Source organism: Hypomesus nipponensis, chromosome 4 (genome assembly GCF_054491055.1).
Source record: "Hypomesus nipponensis isolate SF chromosome 4, ASM5449105v1, whole genome shotgun sequence".
NCBI lineage: Eukaryota > Metazoa > Chordata > Actinopteri > Osmeriformes > Osmeridae > Hypomesus > Hypomesus nipponensis.
The window spans coordinates 14,167,501-14,183,904 of NC_140364.1; the positions used below are offsets into that span (position 1 = coordinate 14,167,501).

Below are 16,404 nucleotides of genomic sequence, written 5' to 3' on the forward strand. Positions count from 1 at the left end.
CGGGCATGCGTACGTCACGCGGCTGCGCCCGCGCACCTTGTACGCCAGCGCTAAATATCCTCTGTTTTGTTGTATGGGGCATGACTAATGATGCTCCAGGCTTTATGGGTCAGAGCTAATGACGCGCCGCATGCTTTATGAGCTGTGAGTGATGGAGCCGTGAATCCTGTGGACCACAGTTAATGATGGAGCCAGAACTGGCCATGTGTGGGATGTAAGATGATTCTTAATGTATTTATATAGGGCACAGGCCTGGGTTACAGTGCTGTCTTGTAGAAGGCTACAGTGTGTGCGTGTGTGTGTGTGTGTGTGTGTGTGTGTGTGCGTGCGTGCAAGTGTGTGTATGTATGTCAGGTCTGATGATCTTGTGTCTTGAGTTCTGTTGGGCGTTTGTCAGTTTGGATGATCATGTGTGTTGTGTTCTGTAGACTGTGTGTGTCAGGTCTGATGATGGCTTGTTGTGTTCCGTAGGGTGTGTGTGTGTGTGTCAAGTCTGATGATGGCTTGTTGTGTTCCGTAGGGTGTGTGTGTGTGTCAGGTCTGATGATGGTTTGTTGTGTTCCGCAGGGTGTGCGTTCGTGAAGTACCAGAGCAACTCAGAGGCCCAGGCAGCTATCAGCGCTCTGCATGGGAGTCGCACCCTCCCGGTCAGTCAAACCAGACACGCAAGAAACACACACACACAGTCCATAGACTGACACACACACACCTTAAATCCTCATTTAGACACTTACTCACGCATGACTCACCTACAGTTTAACCCTGCCACACGTACACAGCTCCCCTCCACACACACACACACACACACACACACCTCTCCTGCGTACACACATCTCCCCCCCACACACACACACACACACGTCTCTCAGCAGAGCAGTGGTAGAACGTCTTGTCTGTGTTGTAGGTTACCTCGTCTCCTGTCCTCTCTTCTTCATCCTAATAAACCTTCACCCCTCTCCACCTCTCCTTCTCTCTCCATCACTCTGTTTCCATCCCTCTACCCCTCCCATCCTTCCTCTCTCTCCCTCTTTCCGTCCTTTTCTCTCTTCCTCTCTCTTTACGCCTCTTCCTCCCGTTATCTCTCGACCCACCCCGATCCCCCCCCCTCCACAGGGAGCCTCCTCCAGTCTGGTGGTGAAGTTCGCAGACTCGGAGAAGGAGAGAGGGATCCGCCGCATGCAGCAGGTTGCATCCCAGCTGGGGGTCATCAGCCCCATGACCCTGCACCTTGGGGCTTACAACGCCTACACACAGGCTGTGAGTGTACCCCCTGCCTCCCCTAATACCTCCTCCTACCACCACACACACACACACTCATACACCATGATCACAGTATACGCATAAGTCCTCTTGTTGGTCTGTGTTCTTCAAGAACAAATGGATGATTTGATATCCGTCTCTCTCTCTCCCTATCCTTTGTCTGTTCCCTTCTGTCCTAACCTCTCCTTCATTCTCCTCCTCATCTCCTCCTCCTCTCCTCTAGTTGGTACAGCAGCAGTCCTTGGTCGCCCAGTCCGCCTATCTGTCTCCTGTTGCCACGGTAGCGGCTGTGCAGATGCAGCAACTGGCCGCCCTCACCCCCAGCAGCATCATTGCCTCCCTCGCTCCCTCCTCAGGTAAGGCCTGCCTCCGCCTCACCCCCCCCACTCCCTCACCTCACCCCCTCACCACACCCCCCTCACCTCACCCCCTTCACCTCACACCCCTCACCTCACCCCCCTCACCACACCCCCCTCATCACACCCCCCTCACATCACCCCCCTCACCACACCCCCCTCATCACACCCCCCTCCCTCCCCCCCTCCCCCCCTCCCCCCTCCCCATGACCACCTAGTGCTCTCATCCTGCCCTTCTCCTCCTGCAGTGTATTTATGCCTGTTTGCATCCCTGTTCCCTGTGTCGGTTGGACAATATCTCCAGGGACCAGCACCCCACCCGCCATCGCGGCCCCCCCAGTGCCTGCCCTGCCTCCACCAATCGCTGTCAACAGCTACCCCACCGTCCCAGCGCCACCCAATGGACAGTCAGCGCCCGAAGCCCTTTACACCAATGGGGTTCACTCTTACCAAGGTACCCTGCTCGTTTAACTGCACACAGGAAAATAACACCCAGCGTGTGCTGTTTGCATGATTGAAACGGTTTTTTTTTTTTGCGTGTGAACATACATGTGCTGTGTTTCTCTCCCCCCCCCCCCCCCAGCCCAGAGTCCTGTCCTGGATCCCCTCCAGCAAGCTTACACAGGCATGCAGCACTACACAGGTGAGACTGCAGCCTGGTCTCTCTGCCCCCCTCCTGGGTCTGCCTCCTCCGTGGGTCTGTTCTGAAGCGGGGAGACGCTCACAGACACCTGTCTGGTTGTCAGGTTACCACTCCACTGAGGGCATGACTCTGTGATCTGTCGATCGGACTTTGGAGAGTTTGAAGTCTCTCCTTGTCTCTCTCTCACTAGTTCTCAATGTTAACCCTCTCTCTTTTATCTCTCTCTCTTTCTCCCTCCCTCTCTCTCTCTCTCTCTCTCTCTCTCTCTCTCTCTCTCTCTCTCTCTCCTCTCTCTCTCTCTCTCTCTCTCTCCTCTCTCTCTCTCTCTCTCTCTCTCTCTCCCTCTCTCTCTCTCTCTCTCTCTCTCTCTCTCTCTCTCTCCTGCTGATCCTGTATGTTAACATGTTGTCGCCCGCCCACAGCTACCTACCCTGCAGCGTATGGGCTGGTGGGCCAGCCGTTCCCCCATCAGCCAGCCCTGGTGGCCCAGCAGCACCAGCAGCCACAACAGCTGCAGCAGAGAGAAGGTGAGCTCCTGTCCTCCTCCTCTCCCCTCTTCTCTTCTTGCCCTCACCACTCCTCCTCCTCTCCTCTCCTTGCATCATCCTCTCCTCCTCCTAGACTCACTCTGGTAAACGTCAAAGTCTTCTTCTGGACTGATTTCATACACTTCAGGAAGGGGAAAACCGATCCCGGTTGAACATTGTGAGAAGCTTCTAACTTTTCACCTTTCTTTTCCTGTCCTGTCCTGTTCTGTCCCCTCTCCTTCCCTCTGTTGCTCCTCTCTCCCCAGGCCCAGAGGGCTGTAACATCTTCATCTACCACCTGCCCCAGGAGTTCACAGACTCAGAGATGCTCCAGATGTTCCTGCCCTTCGGCAACGTCATCTCCGCCAAGGTCTTCGTCGACCGCGCCACCAATCAGAGCAAGTGCTTCGGTGAGTGACGAGCGACATTCCAGAGGCGCGAGGCCTGTGACTGGCACCTCGTTCCTGGTGTCAGAACGACCTGACGTGTTTCTTTACGCTTCCTGATCCGTGTGTCTTGTTGTCGCTGTGTGGCTCCGTCAGGTTTCGTGAGTTTTGACAACCCGTCCAGCGCCCAGACCGCTATCCAGGCCATGAACGGCTTCCAGATAGGCATGAAGAGACTGAAGGTACAGCTGAAGAGGCCTAAGGATGCCAACCGGCCCTACTAGGGACGCCTGAAACCGCAGAGGGGGGTGAGTACCAGGAGGAACAGGGAGAAGAGGGAGGGCGAGGGAGGGGGAGGGAGGGGGAGGGAGGGAAGGATGGGGCTGACAGGCCCGGGTGATGGGTGTGTGAGTGGATTGGTTATGGAGGGAGGGGAGGGTTAGTCCCAGGGTGATGTTGCATCATCTTTCTGTCAGGTGGAACTAAACAATAAGTCACCCATGATGAAATAGGTTACCGCTAGAATCAGGCACCTTGTGTAATTGCTAGAGACAGGATGTTTAAGATTGACGTAATTCGTATACTGTTTGTTTAGCGTCAAGTGTTCTATGATAGGGTTGCAGACAGAAATTATTCGTCATTAATTTAATTTTTTACTTTTCATTTATTGTTTTTGTGATGTGTCATGTGTCATTTTCCTGAAAAAAAACATCAAAACATCTCAAGACTTTCCCGTCCATACATATATCCTGGAGATCGCGTCGCTATGGCTACGGTTGCCTAGCAACCGCTAAATCCTCCCCCCCTTCCTCTCACAGTTGTAAGTTAATTGGCCTGTGTTGGTTGCTGTGGCGATATTGCCTGTGGTGGTTGCCATTAGCAATTTTATTTTGGGCCGTTGCCTTGATTCCCCATGCTCTAATGCATGGCGAGTTGCTGTGGCGACCATGAACTGTGTTTGGTGCGTTGTGTTTTCCTCTTTTATTTGTCCTGGTTTTATCCTTGCAAACACTGATCAGTAACTGTCAATATACCACAGATTTTGTAAGCAATTGATTATCATGACATTCTTTTTGCCTCGTTGATAAATATTCCGCTGCCCAGAGCAACAGTAACAATAGATGATATATCTAATTCTATATTTCCTTTGGAGGATTTTTTGTTTGATTAGTTTATTTTTCGTTGTTTGTCATGATTATCATTCTTACATATCCCCCATGTTTAGTTGGTTTGGTGTTTTAGTTTCGGTGAGTGCGGGGTTTCTGTTCAGCTGTAATTTAATCCAAGTGACTTTGACCTTGTGCTTGAACTCTGTTTGGTTTCACTGTGCATAATATATGTGCCCCAGTGAGTGGGTGATAAGATCTGTATATTTATACGTGGGTGTGTGTTTGCGTGAAGGTGTGTGCTTGTGTGTTTGAGCGTGTGTGTGTCAGCTGTGTGTGTGTGTACTTGTCGGTGTCTGTAGATCCAAATGAAAGTATTTGACGTGAATATGGACGCGCAAAGTCCGAAACTCTAACCTTGTTCAGAAGGTTCTGAGGCCTACTGGGTTGTGATGCGTTTTGTTGACTGAGGAACCTCATTCCTCTCTAGGAATTCTGGGTCACCAACGACTTATACCAGCCATGCTAACCAACCCCAACACACACGTCTAGCTGTATGCGACCTTTCACACACATTACTGGATCATTTTATAGGATTATTTGGACCGCCCAGGCAACATGAGATCTTTAACACCTTGGTTTGGTGCGTGAGAGGGTCTACTAGTGACTTTCGAACACCACGATGGCAAAAAAAAAAAAACCTAACGATTGATTATACCCAGAATTCCTATTGTGCATGTTCTCAATATATTTATCTGCCTGCCACAAAGAGATGAGAATCATACCTGGTGCTAGGACGTGCACACGCCAGCAACAGTGTGGTTGTAACCGTGTGAGTTGCATGGGACTCCAGGCAGTGCTTGTATAACAAAGCTATAAAAATAAATAAAAACACGAAGGCGTCTATGAGACGGAAGTGTTAGACATGGGTTATGCAGCTCTATCTAACACAGTTATCAAGAGCTTTTCTGTTTTGGTTATTCATGGTACCTGGCGTTTCGGAGGACGAAATAATCACCTTCTCTTGATTTCTTCTCTCTTTCATCTCGCAGGAAAAACGTGTAAGAATTCAATCAAGAAAACCACTTGGGATGTCCCAGCCTTTTGGTTGTATCGCCAACCATATAGCACAGCAACAACACTTCACACATGGGGGAAAAAAATAAAGGAATATATTGTATGTATCTGCAAAAATAACAACAAAGCCAGATGTGTTGGTGACTCTGGTGTCCCTATACTCTATAGCTGGATACCGTCCGATTATGTACATATACATCTCTTCTACTGCCAGCCACCAAGGTCTACATGAAGAAGCATATCACTGGTTTTATTCTACTAAAACAGGGTTTTACTGTATAGTGTGATTTGTGGTCCATAAAACAAAAGCAAATAAGGTATGAGGATAGGAAAGAGGGATGGTAACTTTATTGAAGGAAAAAAAAAAGAAAATACTATTCTGTATGATTATACCATTGGTAAAATTGTTATGTAGAGTTAGTTTATTATTTAAAAGTAAATTAGAAGATTGGGAGGGGGGGGTTATTCCGCAGGAAGAGAACTACATTTCTTTTCGCTTGTAAATACCTTGGTTTTCAATGAAGTGAAAGAGACAAACCTTTGTGAGTTTTAAGATTCTCTGCTACCACTACTTTAGTATTGGCTTAGTGCGAGGGAGGGCTGGGAATTTTGTATCTTGATTTTTTACGTTTAATTTATTTGTTAATCAATCGATGAAGGAGGCGACATGGCAATTTTTTATTTTAGAAAATTGAGGATTCCAGTGGTCTGCAAGACCATGGATACACTTATTGTAGAGTTTTTAATTACATAAATGTACTTATGGGGGGAAAATCATTATAATGTTTCTTTATTTATTCTCTACAATTGCTGTTTTAAAAATATGTCTTTAATGAAAATAAAGTACAATTTAGAAAATGTGTGTGTTTTGAGAGTGTATATCTAGGACACGCCTGGTCGCGTGCCACCTTGCGGAACATATTTAAAACAAACGGACAAAACGGTACAAACAACCTCAAACTCGTTTGATCCTTGTGAATAGGCGAGATACTACAGGACACAGTGGCGTTTGCTGCCCTCTACAGGATCTAAGAAGCATTGTAGAACATCCTAAAAAGCAGGAACTGGAGGAGTTTAGAGAGGAAGAAGCCTAGAGCTGTGGCCATCCCCCACACCTGGATGGGTTTTATGTGTGTTTATTTCTGACAGTGATAGCTGCGGGACACCGTTCAAACAGAAAGATTCAGATTATCCGTCAACTGCAATTCTCTGCAGTCTCAAAGACAGTGGAAAGGTAATGTTAGCCCGTCTAAACTCACACTAATACAGTAACTGTGTGCTTCATTTGAAATACCCGAAAATACACCTCTACTCAGGTAATTTGGGCTTGGCAAGATGAGTTTAAACATGTCCGAACTCTCTTTTTGCATGCCGTAGGTCGTCACTTTAAATAGCTAGATCCCCGCCCCCTACCTACCCAGTACCCTACCATCCCCAACGCACAGTCCCGTTGAACTAACCGGGCTGACGCCTTTTCTCGGCATTTAGTTTTCAAAGCTGGCGTAAAAGTAAACTATATATTTTTTGGTTTGTGCACTTACTGAGCAACTCCGTAAGACGTGTAATTTAAGAGGACATCAATCAAAGAAAACCATTTTTGATTTGAAAATGCACATACTAGGCGTCAGAGTTACCGGATCATACAGTTCTTGATAGCGGAATCCAGATCGTTTTTCACCGATCAACAGGTTGGATCTTTGATGCTTCGTCGACGGTGAACAACAGTGACACAAAGGGAGTGTACGGAGGTGTTTCAGAAACGGCATTGATCTGGTACACCGCGGTGCCCTACCTGAGTAAAACAAGGACAGGTATGTACATCTGACTGACCATCATTATTTTTTAAAAGTTTGCCGTCATTTACTTGTCGTTTGTTAGGATACTTGTTTTATCAGATATTTCCGTTAAAAATAAGCTTGAAAATAAAGAAAAAGAAACATTGTCCAGTCAAATGTGTCATCTCCGATATGCGTAGATCATTCATTTGACTAAATACTATGCTCCAGTTTGGCTGCTTATTCACCAGTGTTTACACACGAGCCTTTCCTTCAAGCCCACCTCGCGCTATAATTAGTTTCAGAGGTCCAATAGCTTTACAGTGAGTTATCATAAGAAAGGCGATACATAAACGTGTTTGTGTAGCCTATGACTCAAAATGTGGTCGCATCCACCGTGGGGTGCGAACAACTGTTACGAACGATGAAAGAATTATTCAAATATAATTTGCACTGAATGAAAATCATATAGGCCACGGGCAGTGGGTTGATCTCGTGGTTTGTTTGTTAAAGAACGTACTGCGATAAACGAAGGTCACGCTTTGAGGCTCAACCATCACATGTTTGAGTATTTCATGTTATAGAAACGAAATACTCAGTATCCTGTGCAATAGAAAACGACGATGCGTAGACCCCCAACCTGCCGAAAGTTAACACCGGAAATGAAGGCAACATTGTTTCTCTCAAATGCATTTTCTCGGCAATAAAAAGTGGCCTTCCTGGTTCCTTTTACGTTTCTCTTTGACACAGTTGCGTTTTTTGTTTGCAAATCTGTGGGAAAACGTTTCCTTCACAGCCAGGCCTTTATTCCGCTATGATCGGGAGCCACCCTACTTGCGTGCTTACCTACCCACTCTTGAAATTCTTTACGCCAACAGCGTACCATAAAAACGCATGTCTGATGCCGAGACTGATGACCTGAATTTGCTTCCCCTCCGAACACAACTAAAGTCATGCCCCATTTAGTGTTTGTTTCTCACCTTCTGTTTTTTTTTCGGGTTATTTTTAAAAATATATTTTTAATTCACTCAGCCTTCCAATCAGCACAGCTCACAACCCGACCCTGTTCAATCGGTATTTATCGAAATTTCAACCCCTTTTAGACTGTATCCCTCTGGGCGGATTGTGCCAACGACACCCAGTTATAATCCATATTACGGAACTTCAACCCACGTCCTGCTCGGCAGAAATGACGTCACACCTATCCTACCAAACATGCCTCCCGGTTTACAGGTATACCATCACCCATAGACCTTCCATCTGATTTAACAAATCGTACTCGCATTTTGTATCTGACACAAACAGGAGTGTGCTTTGTGTTTCTTGCCATTGGGGTTAATGGTGAATGCAGTTAGTACAGCTCTCACATCTCATGGGAACACAAAGCCTTCTGGGAATTTGAGTTTCTAGTTACTACAGTCAGACAAACCCTCTGTCTAACTGTCGTGATGAAAATCACAGATTCCCCTCCAGTGTCCAGTGGCACATTTTTGGACACACTGACACAAAGTTCCTCTGACTTATGTTGAATAGGCTTGAATCTTTGCTTTTACAAGGCTTACATCATCTGTGGTGTCAGGTGTTTTGAAGCATGGGTTGGTGAATTAGGTGACGCATGCATGTTGTCATAATGCCAAATGTGGCTCAGTTTGAGTGATCAGACAAAGAAAATAAAGTTTGTAAACTGTCTGAGAGTTTGTTATACTGGTATACTGGTATACTCACCCCTGGTCTTGTCTGCTCAGAATGGATCCAAACTAAACCCAGGACCAAGTTGCTGGTTCCTTTTCTTACTGGTTCCTATTCTTACTGGTTCCTTTTCTTACTGGTTCCTATTCTTACTGGTTCCTATTCTTACTGGTTCCTTTTCTTACTGGCTCCTATTCTTACTGGTTCCTATTCTTACTGGTTCCTATTCTTACTGGTTCCTTTTCTTACTGGTTCCTATTCTTACTGGTTCCTATTCTTACTGGTTCCTATTCTTACTGGTTCCTTTTCTTACTGGTTCCTATTCTTACTGGTTCCTATTCTTACTGGTTCCTATTCTTACTGGTTCCTATTCTTACTGGTTCCTATTCTTACTGGTTCCTATTCTTACTGGTTCCTATTCTTACTGGTTACTGTTGTCACTGGTTACTGTGACTGAGACAGGTCAAAGTCTGCTTATATACAGCCTCAGTTAACAACGTCTCAAATCAAGTACAGGATGTTACATCTGCGGCACCCACGAACACAAACCGCCTGCTCTGATTGGGTCGGAGTTGGCCTTCCTGGTTGCACCCTGTCCTGGTGTATTAGACTGTCCTGTGAGGAGTGTGTTTGGGGGCATGTTGGATCTGAAGCTCTCTATTCCATTGACCCGTATTTCAGGACTGTAGCTGGCAGGTAGCTTTGTCACCCTGCCTCCCCCCTCCCCCGTCATGTGACAACGCACACAAAGGTGCCACAGTAAGCTGAGAGGCACACACCTTCATGACAATACTTATGTCCGCAGGTTACTAAGAAAAGCCCTTTCACGGCCTTCCATTAGTGACAGCAGGGGTGATGTCACGAGGCATTTCATCGGCTTTCACAGCAGATCCTGTTGCTATTTTGTAAGGATCCTCTGCTCGAGTCGTAGGGCTTGCTACCCTAACAAGCCTCGAAGGCTTTGGGATGTTCGAGGCTCGGCCACTGAGCTCGTTAGCATGGCTAGAAGGTTTTTGCGTTAGCTTGGTGAGCTCTTCAACGTGGACAACTGTTCCATGGGGTCAAGATGTTGTGAGGTCAGAGGTGGGGTTTGGTTACTGTGTGAAAAGTCAGCATCAGTTTGCATTTTTGAGTGACTATGTAAATATTCATGCACCTGCACGTCCAGATCATTTTTCCACTTCAAGAGATTGCCTGCCAAAACCATTATTTACTGTTGTCCCAAACAATATTGTCCCCAAGCTGTATCTTCATGCAGTCTTTCAGCAATCATGTGGGTGTGGCATATGCCAAAGAAAACAACATCAAAGACTCATGTCACCCTGTAAAGAATAACATCAAACAAAATATTTCATAATGTTTTTCCTTTCTTTTTTGTCCCTGTATCTCTCCCCCTCCCCCTTTCTCCTTCTCTATTTTTTCCCCATCTAAATGTCTCTCTCCCTTCCCCTCTCCCCTCTTTCTATTTTTCTTGCTCCATTCTCTCTCTCTCTCTCTCTCTCTCTCTCTCTCTCTCTCTCTCTCTCTCTCTCTCTCTCTCTCTCTCTCTCTCTCTCTCTCTCTCTTTCCCCCCTCTGTCTCTCTCTCTCTCTCTCTCTCTCTCTCTCTCTCTCTCCCCCTCTGTCTCTCTCTCTCTCTCTCTCTCTCTCTCTCTCTCTCAGGATGCTGTCGTGGCTGAGTGAACTGGTATGGCAGGACAGCTTGTGGTTCCCTGCTGGTATGGGATGGAAGGACCTGCAGGACAGGGACGGCGAGGTCTACGCGAAGGGAAGAGACCTCTGGGTCATCCTGCCCATCGCGCTCTGCTTCCTGGTCATCCGACAGGTCTTTGAGAGGTCTGTGAGTCATCGTTTTCTCTGTCGATGGCCAGACACGGTTCACTGCCTGTACTCTTGTTTCACACCCCTAATCTCTGTCCAACTGCTGTGGCCGGCTCTTGCACATTTACAAGTTAGATCACGTCCATGTTGAAAACATAACACACGTCTGCACTTTATACTTTATGCCGGCGATGACATAAAATAGCATTACAATAGATGGCGATTCGTCATCGTCCAGATTAAACATAATTTGCATGGTCCTCGAACTCAGTCATGGCCTGGGCTGTAGAAAGTGATCTCTTATTTAAATCAGGTGATCACTCCTCTCTGTCTACTCTCCTCTCTTCTTTTCCTATCTCCTCCTCTTCCCCTCATCCAGGACAGTGGCCATTCAGCTGGCCTCGTTGCTAGGAATAACGGATAAGGTACGAGCCAGAGCGGCCCACATCTCTGTACTGGAGGCCTACTTCTCCTCAGGGTCAAAGCAGCCCTCACAGGTACCACCCACCACAGCCACCATGAAAACATCCCTCCAGCTGTGCTGACTCAACTCAAGTGGCCATTCGTTTATTCCTTAGAATAGATTCATGTACTTAAATCTGGCATGTCAGCGCAGTGTATACATTACTTACGCTGAACACAACGTTTTTCTCTCTTGTGTAGATGATTCTGTTTACTTTCAAGACTCTCGCGGGATGTTGACCCTTCCTTTGTCTCTCCCTCTCCCCTTCTCCCCCCACCCCCCTTTTTTTCCTCTTTCCCTCACTCTATGTCCTTCTCCCCCCACCTACCTCCCTCCCTCCCTCTCCTCCTCCTCCTCCACTTCCCCTCCCCCTCTCTCAGAGTTGTGTAGAGAACCTCAGCAGACAGACTGGTCTGACCGGGCTCCAGGTCCAGAGGTGGTTCCGCCGGCGAAGGAACCAGGACCGTCCCAGCCAGCTCAAGAAGTTCTGCGAGGCTAGGTAACCCAGACGCTAGCCCTGATGCTAAGCCAGACGCTAGCCCTGATGTGAACACTAGAGATGCTATCCCACAACGCCAGCCCACATCATTTCTGGCGTCGAGGTGTCGTCAGTTGTAATAGTAGCTGACGCTTTACCCTGAGCTGTAGACATGTGCAGCCTGATTGTGTAGTAGGGTCGTGACCTTGCGGACTGCTGCAGGAGAAATAGTTGTCTGCCAATACAGTGTTTCTGAGTTTGCTGTATATTCTCTTCCAGTTGGAGATTTACTTTTTACCTTCTTGCTTTCTTTGCTGGCCTGGCAGTCCTGGTCGATGTGAGTACCCGCCGTACACATCTCAACCATCCTGTGACCATTTCTCTTGTCATTTGCCATTCATCCTTTCGTAAAACTGTTTCTGGTCTGGATGAGTGTAATTTGTAACTGTGTTTTGTGTTGGGTTAACTGAGTGTCTGGACTGATCTGGTGTGCGTGTGCTTCTGTCCTCAGAAACCCTGGTTCTATGAGATGACTGAGATGTGGAGGGGCTTTCCCAAAATGGTACGTACACACACACCTGCCGAAACAGTCACACTTCTATTAAAAGTTTCGCCATGGCTATTGCAAAGAAACATACACATTTGTTAATTAAAGCAAATTAATTAGCATTTCGTCACAGGTTCAAATCCACCCAATCCCCCCCCCCCCCTGTACTATACATTGCATCTGCTACATAAAAATATAATCATAAAAACCGTAACACACTGCCAGTTGAACGCATCCTCTCCCTCTGTCTCCCACAGCCTCTGCTGCCATCCCAGTACTGGTACTACATGATTGAACTGGGCTTCTACATCTCTCTGCTCTTTAGCGTGGCCTTCGACATCAAGCGCAAAGTAAGTGGGGATAGATATAAATATACCTCAGTGCTAATCCTCATTTGGCTGCAGATCAATACGTCGGACGTTCAAATCGCGCCGCCCTTACGTCGTATTGGATGAACGCATCCGCTAAATTAAAACCTCACATTATTATTATTATTATTATTATTATTATTAAGTGAAATGTGCTAGTTTGCTCAAGTACCCAAACCTCTTCCTTCATTCCCTCGAGCTGTAGAGAGCGTCCTCTGGTCTTGACAGTGAAGCGTAGTCTGAGCCAAGTGGCTGTGAAGCCAGAGACAGCATAAGCTTGCTGGCCGTCACCTGCGATGGCTGCCACTTCTGTTGGCCATGTGGCGTCCAGCCTGGTGTGTTTGTCTTGGGCTGTGGTGTTAATGTGTATGTCAAGGGCCGATCTGTGAGTTAATGTGTGACTGAAGCTCTGAGGAACTCCTACTAACCTGTCTGCCTGACTGGCTGGCCCCAACTCAGTCCCTTCGTTACTCCTGAACGAGATCGCTGAGCACGGTTACAGAATAAGAAATACAAACAATAGGACGTACACAAACGCAGCCTAATGAAAGATGGCAGACACGCCAGCCAGTCAGCAGACTGGACTCATTATCGAGGGTTTGGATAAATCCACTCATTTGTTGGACGATTTGAGCTTAATGTTGCTGATCCAAAACAACGTATTCGCTGGCTTGTGAGAAATGTCTGTTTTGTAAAGACGTCATTGGTGACAACATTTCTGTTTTGTTTTGGTAGAGTGTTTTGCTTTCTGTTTGTGGCTTAAGTTACTAGTTGTATCTGAAAAGAAGTGAAACCTCAACCCTGACTGACATGTGTCACTCTGAGTCAATCATTTGTAAGACATTGATCTACAGCATCAATTAATCACAGAAGGCTATGCAATATGTCATTTGGACAGAACATTATTCAGTATATGTTATTAATTGCCCTTCATGGACAGAAATAAAAATGAAATTGTACCCTCATTTTTTTCCCCTCTGTCTTTGCCCATGCCTCTCTCTCTCTCTCTCTCTCTCATCCTTGAAGGATTTTAAGGAGCAGATAATTCACCATATTGCTACCATCATTCTGATTGGCTTCTCCTGGCTGGTCCACTACATTCGGGCTGGTACGCTGATAATGCTGGTGCACGATTCATCAGACTGGCTGTTGGAGGTACAACACTCACACACACATTGGCGTGCACACACACACACACACACACACTGGAACACCCAGGCAAACTCACTCACTCAGCAGCTGTTGGTTCTGGCCACCATTCGAACCAGGGACTGCCCTCTACAGGAGAATATATGAAAAAGATTTTTTTTTTTTCGTTGTGTTTTTTATTTTTTAGTCGGCCAAGATGTTCAACTATGCGGGCTGGAGGAAAACCTGCAACTACATCTTCACCCTCTTCGCTGGCGTCTTCATCGTGACGCGCCTCATCATCCTCCCCTTCTGGTAAGAACTTCCTGTCACACGGCACGCTGATTCTCTTTCGTCTCGCACAGGAACACACCACTTCCTGGTGGTTTACATTGCACCAGAGACAATACGACTCCTTTGTTTGTTTGTTTTTGTAAACGTCTTTTGTGTGAAGGCCTGTGACTGAAGCCTCTGTTCTGCGCTGGTCCCTTGCAGGATCATACACACTACGTGGGTTTATCCAGCCACCCTCTACCCTCCCTTCTTTGGATACTACTTCTTCAATGGCCTGATGTTCGTGCTCCAGTGTCTGCATATCTTCTGGGCGGCCCTCATACTGCGCATGGTTGTCAAGTTCCTGCCCAACAACGTAGGCACTTTTCTGCAGAGCCACCATACAACCTTAGAGAGCCTGGTGTTCAGGATCAGCTCTTAAACTCTAATACTGACACCTTCTCTCTCTCTCTCTCTCTTTCTCTCTCTCTCTCTCTCTCTCTCTCTCTCTGTCTCTCTCTCTGTCTCTCTCTCTCTCTCTCTCTCTCTCTCTCTCTCTCTCTCTTTTTCATGCTGACGCCTTCCCTCTCTCTCCCTCCTCAGGAGATCGTCGAGGACGAGCGGAGTGACAGGGAGGAGGCCGAATCCGAGGAGGAGGACGAGGTTCGCGAGAGGAGGGAGAAGTCCAAAAACGGGCAGGTGCAGAACGGCCATGCTGTCGTCTTCAACAACAACCACCATTACCACAGCAAGGCGGAGTGACGCCGGGCGGGTGGGCGGAGCACGCACGCTGGCGCGGAGGGACGCAGATTCTGTCCTACCTGTGTTTCTGATCCAGGAAGACTCACTTGGAAAGCATGTCTAGTGCAAATGGGAGACACACACACACAATACGCTTAATAGTAAGAAAAAAAAGAAATATGCATTTAGACTAATTAGTCTCGCACATGAACCTAAACCCTCCTTGTACGCCACCTAGTTTGCTGGCATGTTTCACCGCTCTGTAAATCACACTACATGTAATGAGAGGACAGGCAGGGTGGGAGTTTTGCGGCAAACTCTTCTCTTTTGTCCCTTCTCCTCTTCCGTTGTCTCGGTTACGATGTCGCTCACCAGTCGCTAGCGTGCCTGCCTGGAAGCGTTGTTGTTGTTCATAACTGAAAATGAAATATCGGGATTTTGCGTTGTTGTTTAGCACAGGCAGGCTAATCTTGTGTCTCTGGTTAACACTTGATGATATGTTGCTATGCCGAAAACGCAAAAGGCCAATACTTTTCATTTCAACGGATCCACACTGATGTCAATGGCGTGGACTGTGCCAACACCCCCACTGCCAAGACAGAGCGAGCAGGTGCTGTTGAGAGTAACAGGGCTCAGTACAGGTCAGTGTTAGAATCACTGAAACACAAATTAGCTTGAGAGAAAGATGGAACTGGTGTAATGACAACTTATTTAACTGTAGATCTTTAGTTGCCATTGATGATCAGTCCCGAACTGTGCCAGTGTTGAGTTCAATTACGCTTGTTCTATTTGGCAATAAACAATAACACTTTTTTAGAAGAAAGTGTGGTAAGAAACGTTTTGCTTCCATCATCTCTGAGTAAAGCAGTGAATCCAGCTTGACTTTATCTTGTGTTATTATGCTTTAGTTTATCTGTTATTTTAGTTTTATGTTTTACTTATGAGTGTGTCACCAGTCTGCATTCACAGGGAACACGGTTCTTCCTGTTCAGTCTTCATCTTAAATTCAACTTGACTGAGTGGGGTCGGTTCCTCCCTTCACACATTCATCCATTCAAATCAGTATTCATTTGCCCTTTTATTTAAAGATGCACTTTATGGGTTTCAAATATGTCTCAGAATTGGCTGAACATGGCCCTAATCATAGTGTCAACCGCATTGCGTAATGTAAGTAAGCGTAATCAGAGTTTAGTCCATGTCCATTTCTTTTTGAGAGAAAAAATGTTAACAAAAAAGCATTGAGATTGTGATTCTGTGATGTCAGAGTAGAATGGAAGCCCCAAAGTATGTTTGCCATGTTGGTTAAGGTTGCCTCTGTGTGCAAGTGCCTAAATTCTCTACAACTACACCCTATACTTAATTTCTGTCTGTTTCTTGCCTCAAGTCTTTCCCCCTTCCCTGTACTGTAATCCTTGCTTTTTGTTACTTGTACTTTATTTCCCTGCAGTGCCTTACCCTATCTCTTGTCTCTGTCATCTAGTCTGTGTCTCAACTCAACGACCAAGCCCCTGTACCAATTTGCTGCCCCCCCACCCCAAATACAGCTTTGCTGCTACAAATGTTTTTATTTTGTATTTTGCCTCGTCGCTTGTCGAGATATAAGATAAAGATGATTGTGGATGAAACAACTTGTCTTTTTGATTTCGTTAACATGTAAATAGCGCAACATGGAATTCACCACCCTCCGTGAAAATGTAATCTTAACGTCATTGGTTAAAAAAATATTCAGCGGAAACAGGATCTTAGCAGGGAACATGATCTAAGCTG

At 46.6% G+C, this 16,404-nt stretch overlaps 2 protein-coding genes across 3 annotated transcripts in view; both read left to right on the plus strand.

Moving 5' to 3' along the window:
• The window catches only part of celf3a (cugbp, Elav-like family member 3a), a 22,098-nt gene extending 15,981 nt beyond the window's left edge, over positions 1–6,117 (plus strand). The window contains exons 5-13 of the mRNA XM_084696853.1: positions 568–647; positions 1,114–1,257; positions 1,484–1,622; positions 1,909–2,070; positions 2,200–2,259; positions 2,682–2,786; positions 3,053–3,196; positions 3,329–3,480; positions 5,331–6,117. Of these exons, the coding sequence (XP_084552979.1) occupies positions 568–647; positions 1,114–1,257; positions 1,484–1,622; positions 1,909–2,070; positions 2,200–2,259; positions 2,682–2,786; positions 3,053–3,196; positions 3,329–3,456 (962 nt within the window). The 3' untranslated portion in view covers positions 3,457–3,480; positions 5,331–6,117. The remainder of the gene's footprint in view (positions 1–567; positions 648–1,113; positions 1,258–1,483; positions 1,623–1,908; positions 2,071–2,199; positions 2,260–2,681; positions 2,787–3,052; positions 3,197–3,328; positions 3,481–5,330) is intronic.
• A 333-nt stretch (positions 6,118–6,450) lies between these two features.
• On the plus strand, positions 6,451–16,265 carry cers2a (ceramide synthase 2a). Of its 2 annotated transcripts, XM_084696851.1 has the most exons (12): positions 6,451–6,589; positions 7,044–7,166; positions 10,481–10,654; positions 11,019–11,136; positions 11,483–11,601; positions 11,860–11,917; positions 12,092–12,142; positions 12,385–12,477; positions 13,522–13,650; positions 13,832–13,938; positions 14,119–14,272; positions 14,500–16,265. In XM_084696851.1, the coding sequence occupies exons 3-12, from the start codon at positions 10,482–10,484 to the stop codon at positions 14,656–14,658; spliced, it is 1,161 nt and encodes a 386-aa protein (XP_084552977.1). In that variant the 5' UTR covers positions 6,451–6,589; positions 7,044–7,166; position 10,481; the 3' UTR covers positions 14,659–16,265. The 2 variants fall into 2 exon arrangements, with proteins under 2 accessions (XP_084552977.1, XP_084552976.1); XM_084696850.1 differs by lacking the exons at positions 6,451–6,589; positions 7,044–7,166 and adding an exon at positions 8,238–8,363.
• The last annotated feature ends 139 nt before the right edge of the window (positions 16,266–16,404 follow it).